At 46.5% G+C, this 18,058-nt stretch overlaps 1 protein-coding gene across 1 annotated transcript in view; it reads right to left on the bottom strand.

Moving 5' to 3' along the window:
* PTPRA (protein tyrosine phosphatase receptor type A) overlaps positions 1-17,795 on the bottom strand; it is a 242,743-nt gene extending 224,948 nt beyond the window's left edge. Inside the window, exon 1 of the mRNA XM_034771308.1 lies at positions 17,517-17,795. Coding sequence (XP_034627199.1) covers positions 17,517-17,582 — 66 coding nt within the window. The 5' untranslated portion in view covers positions 17,583-17,795. The remainder of the gene's footprint in view (positions 1-17,516) is intronic.
* Positions 17,796-18,058: the final 263 nt, after the last annotated feature.

The raw sequence follows: 18,058 nt of genomic DNA, 5'->3' as shown, positions 1-18,058 counted from the left end.
CAGGACATCTGGTCATCCTACGCGCGCGCGGGGGGGGAGGGAGAAGAGAAGCAGTAGATGTGGTATATCTTGACTTTAGTAAGGCTTTTGATACTGTCTCGCATGATCTCCTCATAAATAGGGTCCTACCAAATTCACAGCCATGAAACACGCGTCACGGATTGTGAAATCTGGTCATCCCCCCTCCCCGCCCCGTGAATTCTGGTCTGTGTGCGCTTTTACCCTATACTATATAGATTTCACAGGGGAGACCAGTGTTTCTCAAACTGGGGGTCCTGAGCCGAAAGGGAGTGGCAGGGGAGTCGCAAGGTTATTTTAGGGAGATGGTGGTATTGGCACCATTACTTCTGTGCTGCCTTCATGGCTGGGCAGCCGGAGAATGGCAGCTGCTGGCTGGGTGCCCAGCTTTAAAGGCAGCACCCCGCCAGCAGCGCAGAAGTAAGGGTGGCAATACCATACCATGCCATCCTTACTTTTGCACTACTGCTGGTGGCAGTTCTGCCCTCAGAGCTGGAGAGCAGCAGAACCACCAGCAGCAGTGCAGAAGTAAGGGTAGCAGTACTGCAACCACCCCTACAATAACCTTGCGCCCCCCCCCCCCAACAACAACTCCTTTTTGGGTTAGGACCCCTAGAATTACAACACCGTGAAATTTTAGATTTAAATAGCTGAAATCGTGAAATTTATTATTTTTAAAATCCTATGATTGTGAAATTGACCAAAATGGACTGTGAATTTGATAGGGTCCTACTCATAAACAAATCAGGGAAATAAAACCTAGATGGAGCCACAATAAGGTAAATGCATAACTGGTTGGAAAACCATTCCCAGAGAGTAGTTATCAGTGGTTCAGTGTCAAGCTGGAAGGGCATATCGAGTGGGGTCCCGCAGGGATCAGTTCTGGGTCTGGTTCTGCTCAATAGCTTCATCAATGATTAAGATAATGGCATGTAGAGTACACTTATAAAGTTTGCGGACGATACCCAACTGGGAGGATTACAAGTGATTTGGAGGATAAGATTAAAATTCAAAATGATCTGGACAAACTGGAGAAATGGTCTGAAGTAAACAGAATGAAATTCAATAAGGACACATGCAAAGTACTCCATTTACAAAGGAACAATCAATCAGTTGCACACATACAAAATGGGAAATGACTGTCTAAAAAGAAGTACTGCAAAAAGGGATGTGGGGAGTCTTAGTGGATGGTAAATGACTCAACAATGTAACACTTGCAAAAATAGCAAACATCATTTTGAGATGTATTAGCTGGAGTGTTGAAAGCAAAATACAAGTAATAATTCTTCCACTCTACTACACGCTGATTAGGCCTCAACTGAGGCATTGTGTCCAGTTCTGGGCACCACATTTCAGGAAAGATGTGGACAAATTGGAAAAAGTCCAGAGAAGAGCAACAAAAAAGATTAAAGGTCTAGAAAACATAACCTATGAGAGAAAATTGAAAAAAATTGGGTGTGTTTAATCTGGAGAAGAGAAGACTGAGAGGGGACATGGTAACAGTTTTCAAGTACATAAAAGATTATTACAAGGAGGAGGGGGGGAAATTATTCTCCTTAACCTCTGAGGATAGGACAAGAAGCAATGGGCTTAAGTTGCAGCAAGGGTGGTTTAGCACTGGAATAAATTGCCTAGGGAGGGTGTGGAATCTCCGTCATTGGAGATTTTTAAGAGCAGATTAGACAAACACCTATCAGGGATAGTCTAGAATACTTAGTCCTGCCCTACATGCAGGAGACTGGACTAGATGACCTCTTGAGATCCCCTCCAGCCCTACAATTCTATGATTCCCACCTCTAACCAGCTTCATAGTCCCAAGGCAGATGGGGTTCGGAGGCAAAGTTCAGGTGAGATGATCAGAAGTGTATGATAAATCCAATTTAGTAAATAAAAAACATACTACAACATGCAATACATTCAATATACACATATACTTCACGGTTAACACCTAGATAGCATGGTGACTGCTGTCTTACGAACACCTAGATACTACATAAACATGTCTATAGACATTATGTATAGATGGGCCTGAACCAGACCTTGGACATGACCATCTTTGGGAGGGAAGTGAGGAAGTTTAAGAACCAAGTTATGGATTTTGCAGCTTGGGCCCTTCTCCAATATAATTAAGTACCAAAATCACTTTACCAAATTATGTAACACTGTAGTGGGGTGGTTACGCACTCCTACCCTGCGAGGCTTAAAACAGCCCAGGAGAGGGCTGTGGGCTGGGGCAAGAAGCCTGGACTGATTGGGGAAAGTAGGCTCAGCTGTGGCCAGGCCCCAATCAGGCCCAGCTGGCCCCTATAAGAGGCTGTGAGCCAGAAGCCCAGTAAGTCTCCCTCTGTTTGTAGAGGGAGAAGGGCCTGGCTGCAGGGACCTAAGGAAGATACCTAGATTGGGAACAGGGCTGGGGAAGGGCCAGAGGAGCTGGGAGCTCCGGCCTGGAAAGCCCCAGGCTTGACTATAGACCAAATAGGTGCAGGGTTGCAACAGGGCAGTCCATGGGTAGGCAGAGACAGCAGGTCCGAACCCCTTTGCCTGTGATGAGTGGCTTATACTGCAGTCTGCCCCAGTGAACGGGGGCTAGATGGAGACTGGGCAGTAGCCAAGATTGAGGCGAAGTGGGGATAGTGGGTGGGGGTTCTGCCAGGGGGCAGCAACCAGTTAAAGGGGCACCAGGGTGCTGGGAGGGACATGGGGGCCAGCAGTGGCGGCGAGACAGCAGCCTGAAGAGGGCGCTCCAGAGGCTGGATGCTAATTCCCCAGGGCAACCAGCAGGAGGCGCCACAGGGTGAGTCTGCGCACGGTTACAAACACTGACAACCCAACTCCTGGAGCAGAACGTAGAAGCTATTTAGCAGTGCTACAGCAAAGTTTAGGAAAGGAAATAAAGGAATTTTGTATCCAAATAAAAGGGGAAATAGACCAAATGCCATGCACCACAAAGTGCCATAGGATCTGTAGCAGTCACTAATGGTAAGGATCTCATCTTTATGTTTCATTAGACAGATGGCAGCTTAAGAAGCGCAGCACCTTCTAACACCATGCTGGGGCTTCTGCTCATCTGTGTTCTGAAGTTTTCTGACCCAGTTATTGACCCAACCTGCACCGATACAGCTTCTACAATAGAAAGGATCATTGTATAAGGTAACAGAGGGTCCTGTGGCACCTTTGAGACTAACAGAAGTATTGGGAGCATAAGCTTTCGTGGGTAAGAACCTCACTTCTTCAGATGCAAGTCTGTATAAGGTAGTATGGCTCAGTGGGAAGGTCCAGTGATGCCAAAGGATTCTCTTATTCTCAAACTCTCCAGTTATAATCATTTGAACTAGGACAAGAGAGGGTAGCCGAACAGTCTAGCAAGGAGGAGAAATAAGAGTTGGTGTCCACTGCTCAATCCTTCTTGGCCAGAAGCAGCAGAAAGACACCCCCTTCAGCTACTTCTGGAGGATATGAGGCAGTTCTAGTACTTTAATTGGTATTTAAATCAATCAAAATTCAAACCTAACATGCCACTCCCCCTACTATTGTAACCCTGATTACCCCCACAACTCTTCTAGAACCTGATCCAAATCCCAGTAAAGTCAATAGAAGACTCCCACTAGATCAGGACCTGAATACATTTCAATCTTGACCCTGCCATTCGTATCACCAGTACAGAGGTGGTACCAGGAGGCTCCAGGACAGATGAGGGGGTCCCATTATGCTGAGTGCTATACACACAGTCCACATCTCAAGGAGCTCAAAAATTAAATTTAAAATCAAAGGTAACAAGTTTAAACAAATTAAGGCAGGGGTCTCAAACTCAATTTACCTTACCAGTCCTCAAATCCTTCCAGAGGGCCAATAATGTCTCTGAAGATGGTGATCAGAAGAGAAAACATTTATATTGTATTTATTTTAAATTTCTTAGAAATAATAACTGTCATACAACTTTATATTGTGTTTATCATGGAAAAATGTAATGCTGCCTCCATGGCTGACTCTGCCCGGCAACTAGTGATGGTATCTCTGTCCCTTTCCCCCAGCCAATGGGGGGCAGCGCCTGCAGCAGACAGACCCAGCAGCATGGCTGCATGGGTCTCTCCTCCGCGGGCCGCAGTGGGGAGGTTCTCAGGCCGCAGGTGGCCCGTGGGCCGAGACTTTGAAACCCCTGAACTAAGGGAATGGGATGTGAAGTATAAGGGCAGTGTGGTCCAGCTGACAGGACACAGGACTGAGACTTAAGTGACATGGGTTCTATTCTAATTGTGCCCGTGGCTCTGCCACTGACCTACAGCATGACCCTAGGCAAGTCACTTCCCCTGTGTGTCTGTTTCCCTTCCCATCCTTTGTCTTGTGTATTTAGGTTGTAAGGAGTGTCTCTATTAGGTATCTGTACAGCATCTACAACAGTGGTTCTTAAGCTTTACTGCAGCCTGCACCCCTTTGGTTCTCAAAATACGTTCTCTCACTCCTTATCAAAAAATGTTCTCGCACCCCTTAAACCTAGATATATTTTTGTTTGTATAGGACAGTAATCATTACCAAAAAAATGTTAATACATAGGTTTGATTAAACAAAATAGTTGTACTAATGTGCACGTGCTTACTTTGTGCTTTCGATGATTAACCTTCTAAACAAATCTGGCACGTCTCGCAACCCCAGAAAGGGCATCTCACACCCCCTGGGGGTGCATGCACCCCAAGTTGAGAACCACTGATCTACAAAAAGGCCCCCGTTCCCAGTTGGAGCCTCTGAGCAACACTAATACAGTTTAGTAAACATTACATCAGTAATAAAACTGTGGCTATATAATTTAGCTATGTGCACAATTTGAGGGCTTCAAATCATCTGAAGCCTCCCCCCACATTAATCATCTGCTGACCATCTTAGCCATCACAATTTGTCACAGCCATTTGTATGCACCTCTGTGACAAAACAGAAGTCACAAGCCCAAGGTTCCACTAACTCAATTCCACAGACCATCTTAATGCCACTAAGCCAGCAGTAATGTTAAGAGTGAATCTTACAGATCCATGCAACAACCCAACAGCCCTTAAGGCTGGGGTGGTGAGACAAGATTTTCCAACAAGAAGCTCCGCTAGCATTTGTTTATGGGTGGATGAGACTACTTAAGTTTAAAAGGGAGTTGGGAAATCCCTAAAGCAACACCGAAGATCCTATTCATGCAAAAAATACCTTAGACTATTAAAATGGGAAGAACTCCAACATCTAACTTACTATGTACAGTAGATGCTGTCTGATTACACAATGAAAACCTTATTTGTTAATATCATTTTTGTTCCTACTCAATTTCACCTCCAGTTCTCATGCTCAAGCCATGTCTGCAATATTTATGGAAACTTTATTAAGCCCCAGGAGCAGAAACAAGGGCAGGGTATGAAGCCCAATTTCTCAGGACCCCATTTCTCAAGCCCTAGAGCCCGACATGCCCAGGGCACTAGCCCCATCCTGCCACGTACCCCAGCCATATGTGCTCAGAGGAACTATTTAAAAAAAAAAAAAAAAAAAAAAAACCACACCCCACTCCAAAGGAGGAGCAAGACAGCCCAAGTCATCAGAAGGACACTCTCCCTGCATACTGGTGAGATCAGACTGACTTGGAATATTAACTCTGGGCACCTTCTTCAATTTACTGATTGGCCCAAGCTGCACGCTCCCCGCCCAGGTCCTTTGGTCCGAGACACACACTCCCAGCTCTTTCCCCTTCTCTCCAGGTTCAATGAGCCTCTGTCTATTCCACTCCATTGCTCCAATTAACTCATCCCTTCACCCAACCTCATCCCCTGTAATGCAATTTTAAAACTGGAACAAAAAAAAAAACCTGAACAAAAATTACTTTTGCCCACCATCATTCTGCATTTTTTCCTCACCCTTTTGTCTGTCTTACCTATTTACACTGTAATCTCTTCAGGCCAGAAACTACTCGTACTACAACGCCCAGCACAATGGGGTCCTAATCGTCATTGGGGCTTCTAGAATTATGTCAGTTTTGTATTCTGCAAATGCAGGAGAAATCCTAGTTCCTGCACTATAGTCCAACACCACAAGCAAGTAAAAGATAGTACAAGATAGAAGGTTATGGATAGTCTTTGCAGAGGTTTCCAGGAGCATTTTAGAGGAGAAGAGGGAGCTTGGCAGATAGTTAACCAAGAACACAGACAACAATTATATGAAGGACAGGAACGATTAGGAGTGATGCTAGAGGAGACATATAGCTGGAGGTGGCATGCTACAGGTAACAAGTACTTTCAGGATATGGGAAAGTTTTCCCTGCGCTTTGATTGTAAATACAGGTTTCAAGGCACTGCTTTGCACTAATCCTAACATTTCCCAACAAGGCCACATAAGTACAGTAACTCCTCACTTAACATACTTATGTTCCTGAAAAATGCAACTTTAAGTGAAACAATGTTAAACTAATCCAATTTTCCCATAAGATTTAATGTAAATGCGGGGGGTTAGGTTCCAAGGAAATTTTTTTTAGGGCAGACAAAAGGCATTACATACACTATACTGTACTGTACTGTGGAGAGGAAGAGAGGAAGTGTCCCTGGCTTGTACCCCACACAGGCACAGCCCGCCCCAAGGCAAGGACACTAGGAAGCACCTTTGCAGCAGCAGCGGCAGCTTCACCGGAGAACAGGCTCGGACTTTGCCGAGAATGCTCCAGGCCTGCCTCTTCCTGTCCCTGCTCCACTCCAGGCCTGCCTCTTCCCATCCCGACTCCACCTCCTTTCTGGAGCACACCACATCCCTCCCTCCCTCTCCCCTCCCCCCAAAAGTCCTAAGCGCCGCCAAACAGCTGTTTGGGAGCGCTTAGGACTTTCTGGGAGGGAGGGGGAGGAGTGGAGACGCAGCGCTTTCCTGCTCCTCCCCCTCTCTCCCAGAAAGTCTGAAGCTCTGGGGGGCAGGGGGAGGAGGCGGAGAAGCGGAACTCGTGCAATACTCCCTTGTAAAGTCGCTGCTCTTCCACAGAATCTTACAAGCAGACAGCCAAACACCGTTATAAGGGAGCATTGCACAACTTTAAATGCGCATGTTCCCTAATTGAGCAGGGACGTAACATTGAAACAACGTTAAGTGGGACGATGTTAAATGAGGCGTTACTGTATCTGAAGATAGGGTTCTCAGTGTCATGAAGAGATTTCTTAATAAATACTAACTTTTGTACCTTTCATCCCAAAAGTTAGAACCATAGGAATTGCAATACCAGACCAGTGTCTGGCAGTAGCTGTATCAGCTGCTTCAGAGAAAAGTACATGAAACCCTGTAGACGCCAGTCATGGAATAGCCTGCATATAGGATATTTCTTCCTAATCCCCTCAGTAGTGATTGAGCACAAGAGATTATATCCCATACCTGTAATATTAATCCTACTTAATGTAATTTCTGATGTTCTCATTATCCATGTAAATGTCCAAATCTTTTTTCAATCCTAAAGCACTTCACACACACACACACACACACACATTGGACATCTATATCTATACACATCTAATCCACCCTTCACCCACCAGTGAAATGCAGCTCTAAATAGCAAGAGTCTGCAGTCAGATTACAGATGGAGAGAAGACAGATAGCTGATAGCACATGTGATGGTGCCAACTCAGCCCAAGGTCCCCAAGCCTTGATGGAACACTGACAAATACCATGGCTAAAATCAGTCCAGCTCACCTGTGCGTTAGTACTGGTAAAATATATAGCAGAATTGTAAGTGTGTGTATAGTACTCAGACTTTCTGGAACGCCTGCAAGTTGTTCCATCCATTAATCTTATTTATAACATCTGTATCCCACATGATAAGGTGGTATTTGAGTGTTTGCATTGTAAGCCTCTGTAACTATATAAATTACCAGACAGAAGAGACATTAACTAGTGCGAAGTGCTGATCTCCAACAGAAGGTGTTACATCCTGGCCAACAAAGAAGGTCCTACCGAAACCTTCCAGAAATGGGAAAAAAAGTGGTTTCTGCCACTAGTTACCCTGAAATCACAGGTCTATCTAATGTAAAAGCTGAAACTGTGGCTGCCGCACATAGGTGCTGGAACTAGGGATGGGGGGTGCTACAGCACCCTGTCTTGAAGTGGTTTCCATTATATACAGGATTTACAGTTTGGTTCAATAGCTCTCAGCACCCCCCACTATAAAATTTATTCCAGCACCTCTGCTACTGCCCTATTTATCATTTTTAGGGCAGTAGGTTTTCCCAAGGAAATCTTGTCAGATCATGGTGCAAATTTCATGTCTGTCATTTTCAAAAGAGTTAAGAGTTGGGTGGAGTGAGGCATATAAAGGTTGCTCCCTATCATTCCGAAACTAATGGTCTGGTAAAAGACTCAATGGGACACTGAAGTCTATGCTGATGTATGTTACCAAGTGAGAGAATGACTGAGATGTGTTGCTCCCTTATTTGTTATTCACATACAGGCATTATCCCAAGAGTCTATAAGGTCTGCCCCCTTTGATCTCCTTTACAGGAGACAGGTGAGGGGACCTTTACATTTAATTTGAGGCTCTTGGAAAGGGAGTACAGAAGAGTTGGACAGCCTGTAAGGGAGCATGTCACTCATTTTAAAGAGAATTTAAAGACTGATTAACTTAGGCATTTCAGAAATCCTGGTACAACAAGCATGCTGGAGAAAGATCTTTTGAGACGGGTGACGTTGTGTTGTTGATTCCAGTGAGGAAGAACAAGATGCAAGATTGTTTGGAAGGACCTTTTGAGATGACAGAGAGCGCAAATGAGGTCACTTCTAATGTAATGAAATCCCAAGGCAGAAGAGCTGTGCAAACAGCATAGGTCAATAGATTAAAAGCTTACCATAAAAGAAAGATGGTAGCGAATACGTTTTGTTTTGCTGACTCAAAAGCAGGAGATGCTGGCCCACCATGCTGGACTTCCTGAAATACCAGAGGCGGGTGTTTTCCAGCCTACCAGGTTTAACTATGAAAATAGTGCATTCCATAGAAACTACAGGGCCATGCCCTGCCCCTAGCAGGGCACACCATGCTATAGGGAAGGGGTGACTGCTAAATCTAAAGCCCCTGGGCATCTCCTGTTGTGATGGTATTTAAAAGGGATAAAACCCATGAGATTGTGTGGATTTTTGAAGGGTAAATGCCATCACCCAACCTGATCCTCACACTCCACCCCAGGACAGTGGATCTACTGAGGGGTGCATAAATACTCCAGATGCGGCTTGTGGATATTAGCAAATTCCCTTGGATGCTGCTGCCCAAGAAAAATCATCTTTCATAGTGGAATCTGTCCTGTATACATTTAAGGTTTTGTCTTTTGGATTAATTAATGCAAGGGCAACCTTTTCAGAGGCTTGTCACAGAAGTGCTGCAGGGTTTGCACACCTTCATCAGGGCCTACGCAGACCACTTTGGTATCTTTAGTGACTCCTGGCAAGACCACTTGAACCATGTGGGAATTGTATTGCAGAGGTTTACAGAAGCCAACCTCACCGGCAAGGTACCTAAATGCAAGATGGGGGCCTCAGAGGTAACTTATTTAGGACACGGGATGAAGTGGGTTTATTCTCCCCGAACCTTTAAAAGTAGAAGCCATTTGGAATTGGCCTGCCTCACAAACCCAGAAGCAGGTCCAATCCTTATCAATCTGGCCAACTATTACCAGAGGTTTGTAAGCAACACTATGGCCTCCACAACAGACCTTACAAAAACAGGGGAAGCCAGACCAGATGCTATGGACTAAGGCCTATGAAAAGGGCTTCTAAAACAAAAAAGGCTTTGTCTAAAGAGCCTGTATTAGTTAACCCCAATTCCAGCAAACCCTTTGTGGTGTGCACCAATATTTCTAATGTTGGGTTAGGTGAAGTGCTAATCTTAGGCTGGGGTGGGGGACACGAGGCACCCTACTGCTTTCTTGAATGAAGAACTGACCCTCACTGAAGAGATCTATTCTGCCATCGAGAGGGAATGTTCTACCATTGTTTGGACTGTTAAGAAACTTAAGCCTTAGAACATTTAATTTTTTATTACACAGTTAACAGACCACTGCCCACTTGCATGGTTGCACTTAGCCAAAGAGACCAATTCCAGCCTACTACACTGGCACCTAGCTCTACATGGAAGTCATCCATAACAAAGAAAAAGAAAAGGTAATGGCAAATTGTCAGATTGTACCCTTATGTTCACCACTTTTACAAAACTATGATAAATGTTGTGCAAAGTATGTTTTGTGAGATATCATTTGAAAACTCATAATTCACTGATCATTATTATCCTGGTAAAATGTGTGGCAACATTGTAAAGTTATAAGATTCTACTGTATGATGTTACTAAGGCATATTGCAAACCTGGGTAAGCATCCCAAACCAGTTCCTCAGAGAGAAAAGGCAAACAGATGCCTCAGCCAGGTATCAACAAAATAAACTTGACAATCAGCTGCGTAAGTAGCCATTCTTTGGCAGGAAGAGGCATGTGAGAGAAATTTACATTTTAGCAAACAGACTTGCTGTCACATGAACCCCAGCTGGAGATGATTCTCAAAAGAGGAGAAATGCTGTAAGGGAGAATAGAGGACACAAATCACCTCTCTTCCCTCATCTCTATCTAAACCAGGTCAGTTGCACCAGTGAGAGATCTACAGTGCAACTGACCTGGGGTAAGTGACTAGTTCTTTGGTACTGGGAAGTAACCTGAATACTGCTGTGATCCTTGTTTAAGGGACTATCACAAAGGTAAGCTTACCTGGGTAGCAAGACAGATTGGAGTAGGCAAGGGAAACTGATTCCATATTAAGGCTGTTACAGTGCATGAGGAGTTTACACCTGATAATTGGCTGACTGGATATAGAATTCACAATGTGGGATTTGTGCCCCATTTCCTAACAGTCTGCCCTGAGGTTGGTACTCATGCTCAAATCACTGCAGGGCACCTTGACCGCACTCTATCTAAACTCTGAATACAACAGCTGGGTTTTTTTACTGAAGTGATCAGCAATGGCATGGCATGATAGTAGCAAAACAGTTAATAGCACTCAGAAATGACTCAGCCCACTGCCATGAACGCAGGCAGTTTCCCACCTCTCTCAGCTCTATTCTTCTGCCTGTCTGCAGATTTTGGAAGACATCCCTATACTTGGTCAAGTTTGAAAGCTTTACTCTTCAAAATTAAGGGCAGGGCTACATTTTATCTTAAATGAAAGCTCATAGAATTCATTTTATCGGGGTGACATTCTGCGTAACACAGGCCAGAGAATGTCATTTAGTGATTCCTGCAAGTGGCTTAAAGTTTATGGTTAAACTAGAGAATCTTTCATAACATTCTATACTGCAGAAACTAATAATACCACCAGAACAGTGCTAGCCCAGCACACCAGTTAACGCCAGCTGCATGGGAAGCAACAACCGGTTAAGGTACAGTAACGCTATACAAGACCTTAAAACAGGAACTGGGGAATTTTGGCCAACCAGATTTAATAAACCAGGGCATGGATGACAATGAGTCTACTCCACCAAAGTGTCACAGGACTATTAGTGATCACAAGAGCTCAGTGCCTGGGGGTTTAAGTCTCATCTGAAAAACTGATGAGCAGGGAGCTCTGGCAGATCACCACTGTAGCTCACACAACTCCTCATACTTGCACCTCTCACACATCAAGAATATTTTGCAATACCAACCAGCAGCACTGAAGTCTGAGCGATCATTGCTCACAACATTGTCTTTCCCTCTAAACTACACACAGCCTGTAACTTAGTCTGCAATCATACTAGATTAAGCCCGTGAAAGGAATTTGGAAAGGATGTTGGTGTTTGGCTGGGGACAGAGGGGATTAAAGAGGTTGTTCCATTAGGATGCTGGTGTTGGTATTTGACTGATAAAGTGGTGCATATTACACCGATCCAGGTTGTTAATGGATTGTTGTGTTTTGTTTTAGAGAATTCAGGGTCATATTTTTTTTATTAGTCTAAGAACAATACAGCAAGGTAGATGCCAGGGAAGTCGTGCCCCTGGGAATGGGAAACACCTCTCAGGGTCCCTGCTGATTTGACAAAGTGTTTTGCCTAGTCTTTGTAAGCACCCACAGCCCACCCAAAGCTTCACAGCAAGATCCCTTACCCCCACCCACAAAATCCCTCACAGCCAGGCCTCCCCACCAGAGTCAAGCACGCAGGGTAGTGAGGAAGCAGAAGTAGGAGTGTTTCCAGACACACTATCTCTCCCCGTGGACAACTACCAATACCTGTCCAGGCACACTCCCCTGACTTCCAGCAAAACCGCCACATTTGTGCCCACCACACCACTATGCACCTAGGACGCACTCCAGTTTTACACTGGAGTAACTACGGGTTTCATGGGAGTCATCCTGAATTAACACTCATGTTAGCCAGATCAGAATCTGTCCCAGGCCCACAGTGACCAGATTTTCAGAGTTTTCCCACATCCAGGATCACACCAAGACAACTTGCCCTCCCTTCTCCTAAACACTCGTGGGCAGTCCTGAAACTCCCTAAACTGCATTTAGTTCAAGGGAAAAGGAGGGTTCCACACCTGCCAAAAGCAGCATAGAATGTAGTCATTAAATATCAGCATGGTGGGTAATATAAAGGCCACACCTGGAAGTGCATCCACCCTGTATTTAAATAGAGGCTTTTATAGATAGAAACCAAATGGGTTTTCCCCTTCCATTGGTGGCCCACCAAAAAAAAAAAAAAAAAAATCTTGGTATCCCTGAGAAAGAGGCGGGGGGAGACAGAAGAGGTAGGGAGAATAGGCCTGCACAGAAATACTGATACCCTGCCCTTATGTCCCTTCTCCCCCCACAGCCTTGGAAATTTGATCCTATATTGCACAATTCACAGGTATCCCATGCAGTATGGAGAGAATGACAACAGCTTGGTTCCGATGCTGGCTGGAAATAATTAAATCCTCCTTGTGGAGAGTACACACAAGTGACCCTGGAAAACATGCTTAGAAGACAGAAGGAAATGAACAAACATGGCTGCTCATCACACTGGCTGCAAAGACCACTAAAAAGGCACCTAGATTGCTATGAGTATGCTGGAGCAATTGCAAATAAAATTAAAAAGGAAAAGAGGAGCTGCAGTTGGGTTGCATGCTTAATTCCTAATCCCCTTTGTCCCATTCACAGAGCTGGGATCAAGGCAGCGCTTGTTGATCTGCAGTTAAACATTTAAAAAAAAATTAACATTTTGGCTAACACACAGAGCAGAACAAAAACTTCTGTGCAGGAAGGACAACACTGCTTTTACATATCTATCAGATTGTTCTGTAGCACTAAGCATTGCAGGTTCTAGCTAACATGCATGCCACCCTCTCTACCATTATTCTTTCTCTTCTAGAAATCCCCAAACAGAAGAGAAAACCCAAAAACGTTTCTGTAGCTTCCTGAATGCTCTCAGCAAACTATTCATCAACAGCAGACAGCAAGAGAGAGGTGGTTAATTTCTAACAAACAACGATTTCAAAACTGGAAGAGCACTCAGCCTGTAGGACAGCACTGAATTAAGCTCTGGAGGCCCATAGCAGGGTTAGCATCTTCCAGTTCGGAACAAAAAAAAAAAAAAACCCCAACAACCTCATAGCAGAGTGGTGAGCAAAGTATAGGGCCCTCCTTCACTCCCCTCCCCCCCTCCATATCCCCTCCCCTCCCACCTTACAAAAGAACCACTGGGATCTAGTTAAAAGAGAAGCAAGATTAAAATGGGCCAGGATTCTTTTCACACCGATTTCTGCTATTCCCAGATTTTATTGTCACTCCATATTTAGCAGGAGAAAAAAGCCTCCCTTCCTTCCTGTCACATTTTCCATTCTTGATGACATCCCAGATGATCAGAAATAAGCAGATCTTCATCTGAGCCGGGGCTTTCCACCAAGGCGTGGGAGAGCAAAAGCCAGTGTTACTTACAAAAGTTTGGAGCAGTTAATACTACTATATTACATATGTATGCACACCCCTACTCCACTTCCCAAGGCAGGTAGGGAGAGATCCACCCTATGGAAAACGTACTATTTAGCAGACAGCAGCTATGTAGAATTCTGTCAAACAAGTCCCTTCCCACCTCCAGGTTTTAAATTTTGTATTTTTTTCACGGGGGGGGGGTGGTAGGTGAGGCCAAAATAAAAGGCCAGATCCTTATCTGGTGCAGTCTGCATGGCTCTCCACTGACTTCCACAGGAGATGTAGGTCCCCAGCACCTCTCAGGGTTGGGCTCTGAGGGCCACATTCTCAGCTGGCATAAATCAGCATATTTCTTTGAACATTAGTGGGAACCATACTGAATTATACCAGCTGAGAATCTGGCCCCCCAATTCAAGCCACGTGTTATTTGTTTTTCCTTATGTTAAGTAACTACTTCACACAACACTGGGGATCTTAAGCCATACAACAGTGCAGCAGTGTTACAGAATGCAGCAGTGATACTCAGTTTATTACACAGCAGTTTAATTCCTGCCCCACATAATCTATTTTGCTGTTACATTTGTGTACAGCACCCAACACAATGGGGCCTGTTCCCTGCTGGGAGGCTTCCACATACTACTGCAGTATAAATAGTAAGTTAATTGTAATGAACAGGGGGTTGCTGCTCTAGAATTATTTCCCCCCACTCTGCTTGTATCCGAGATTTCCACTAACAGAAGCATCACTTTCCTCAGTGCGTTCAGCAGAAGAACTTTCCTCTTCATCTGCCATTTAGACTACAAATAGGGTGATTTTGGGGGACAAGAGGATTAAACAAAGTAAGACAGGCCTGGTTTACACACTAACAGCCATTTTTAACTTGCACAGAATGTTCAGCCTATGAGCATTAGCCAACCATAATGACACCTGCTTATCTTACAGAGGATGGCATCTCCCTTTTTACAGATGGGGGAACTGAGACAGAAATATAAAGTGAATTGCCCAATGCCACAGGTGAAGTTATTGGCAAAAACAGGAAGAAAATGCAGGAGTTCCACCTCTCAGGTCCCTGCTCTAACCAGTAGACAGCACTCTCTCCCTTTAATAAGTAGAATGTATACATGAACTAGGACCAAGGCACTGGGTTGGGACTCAGGAGACCGGGATTCAATTCTCAGCTCCCTGAATGACCTAGGCAAATTACATAAAAGACCCCAACCATGCAATAATCTTGCCATGAGCAGACACCAAGAATGCAGATCCCCACTGAAATTAGCAGGGCTCCATGTGGGTTATACAGCGCTCACTGCACCATCTCAGCCTTAATCACTCTGTGTCTATTCCCCACTCTGTAAAACAGGAATAATAAGGTCTCTCCCACACTTTGTCCATCTTGTCTGTTTAGATTGCAAATTCTTTGGGGAAGAACCATCTCTGTTTGTCTGTAGAGCACCTAGCACAATGGAGCATTGATCTTTGGGGGAAGAGGATAGCTCAGTGGTTTGAGCATTGGCCTGTTAAACCCAGAACTGTGAGTTCAATCCTTGACGGGGCCACTTAGAGATCTGGGGCAAAATCAGTACTTGGTCCTGCTAGTGAAGGCAGTGGGTTGGACTCAATGACCTTTCAGGGTCCCTTCCAGTTCTATGAGATAGGTATATCTCCATATATTTGCTGAGACCTCCAGATGCTATTGTAGTACAAACAATTGCGCACACACTCCATCTCAATATCTGAAGTTTTGTTTATACTTGGAAATTTACCAAAATACGTATTGGTCTTTGTCATGTTTCTCCACTGCCCCTTTTTTGGGGTGTAGGGGGTAAGTGGAGAGAATAGGAATATTCTCGTCAACATATCTTAATCAATCAACCCTTATAAAGAGTTTGCATATGAGCAGTACTACATATTAGTACTAACTCTAAGATTTTAACAGCATTTAAATTTGTGGCCCTGTTCGTGCCTATGGGGAACATGGGCAGAACGCTGCATCTACACAGCAGGCTACACTGTTCAGGATACAGACCGAAATATGAAATTAAATCTCAATCCTGTTCCCACTGCAGTCTACAGAAAAGTTCCCTCTTGATTTCGAAAGCAGGATGATGACCAGAGTATGTGTCATATTATACACCCATCTATAATCCCTCCCTCGACATTTGAGCATGTTGCACATGGGGCTCTTTGCATGGTACTTATTTCTCCCAGTGAGGAATACATATGATGGAAGAGATGGGATTGTATTTCTAAAAACCAGAGTGAACTAAGAAAGTAAAAATAAAAGTTTTGCCAAAGGCCAGTATTCAGGAGGGAGGGGGCAGCTGGTTGAGATCATTTACTCTGTAAGCTGCTCTGAACCTGATAAATCACCTAGAAAACAGAAGAATAAGTTTGGCCTTAGCATAAATCACTTGAAGTCATCGTCTACAAATGGCAGCTGCGCTTGTTTACACTAGGACTGAATTTAATCCCAATTGCCTACAACATTTTCCTCTGATATCCCTCTTTCTCCATTATACACCAACCCTCTCTCCTCCAACCTGCTCCATATGGATGCACAGCTTCATGGTGCCTCCATGGAACAGTTTCCAGGATTGGGCTCACAAGTAAGGACCCACTCTCGTAAAGTTAGTGGGAATTGGGGCACTGCACACCTAGCCAGAAAGGGCCAGCCCTCAGACTAACAACGGTTTTAACGATTGCGTAGCTGTGAAACGCAACTCCTATAACATACTCTTAACACTCCCACAATAGAGAGAGAGACAAACACTGAGGACTTGTCTACACTTGAAACGCGACAGCTGCACAGCTGCAGTGCTTCTGTGTGGAGTCAGACCCTACCTATGCCAACAGGAAGGGTTCTCCTGTTGGCGTAGCTAATCCTCCCAGAGAGGCAGTAACTAGATGGATGCAAGCATTGCTCTGTTACCCTACTGCTCTCGAGACAGGGATTTAGCCTGGCTTAACTATGCCACTCAGAAAGGCAGATTTTTCACACCCCCAGCGATGCAGTTAAGCAGACTTGATTTCCTGGTGCAGACCAGGCCTTAGACACCGCGGTGAAGGGCAAGGTACAAGCACCTGAACAAGGCAGCGTGATTTCAGCGGAGCACCCAAAACCGCCTCACAGGGAGGAGGATTTTTCACGCCGAGGATCCGCCCCGCAGCCCAGCGCCCAGGCAGGATCTCACCGGGGGGCGTGGGGGGGGGGGGGGGGCCCCCCCGGGGAACCCCCCCCCCCCCCCCCCCCCCCCAAGGGGGGCTTTTCCGCCCCCCCCCCCCCGGGCGGCGGACCCGCGGGCAGCGCGCAGGCCGGAGGGGGCCTTGGCACTGGAAGTTGCCCAGCGGGTGGACAGGGACGGCCCGCAGCGCCCTCCTGGGGGTGGGCTCGTCCCGAGCCGGCAAACCCGCTCAGCCGGAGACGCCCGGGGGCCGCCCCGTTCCGCCCGCCCGGAGCCCGCCGGCGGATCCGAGAGGTGGGGGGTCCCTCCTTCCCCCGGGAGCCGGGATGCACGGAGCAGCCCCAGACCCGAGCCGCGCTCGCCGCCCACGGGGGGAGAGGGGGGAGCCAGGGTGCCCCGCCCGCTCACTCACCCTGCCGCGGGGACGGGGCGTAGTGACTCCGGCGTGACTCCGCAGCGGCCCGTGGAGCCAGCGCATTTACCCCGCTCGCTCCACCCCCGGGGAACGGGGGGGGTCTCCCCGCCTCAGCACCCTGCCGCGGGGCTCGGCGCCCCCGCAGCCTCCCCGCCGTGGGGCCGCTCCATGCGCGGCGCGCGAGTGACAGGCCGGCGGCGGCTGAGGAGAAAAGTTCCCGCACCGCGTCCCCCGCCGGGCAGCTTCTGCTCTGCCGCGGAGCCTCCTTCTCGGGGGCACGCGCCTCTGTAAGCCGCCCTCCCATTGGCCGATCAGACGTCCGCGCTGATTGGCCGCCGACGGGGCTCCCGTCTTCTTGCTCCTGTGAATGTTGAATGTGCTGCCGGGCGGGGGCGGGGCTGGCGCGCGCAGGTTGCTGCAGCCTGACCACAGCGTCGCCTCCCAGATGTTTCCAATGAGGCCAGGGCTCCGTGGAGTCCGCACTGGGCAAGCGCCCTGCGCACGCCTCTGCCCGCGCCCCCACCGCCCCAGGCCATTGC

The sequence above is a fragment of the Trachemys scripta genome, chromosome 5 (genome assembly GCF_013100865.1).
Source record: "Trachemys scripta elegans isolate TJP31775 chromosome 5, CAS_Tse_1.0, whole genome shotgun sequence".
NCBI classification, from domain to species: domain Eukaryota; kingdom Metazoa; phylum Chordata; order Testudines; family Emydidae; genus Trachemys; species Trachemys scripta.
The sequence above is the reverse complement of the archived record's forward strand: the minus strand, read 5'-3'. Positions and strand labels throughout refer to the sequence as shown.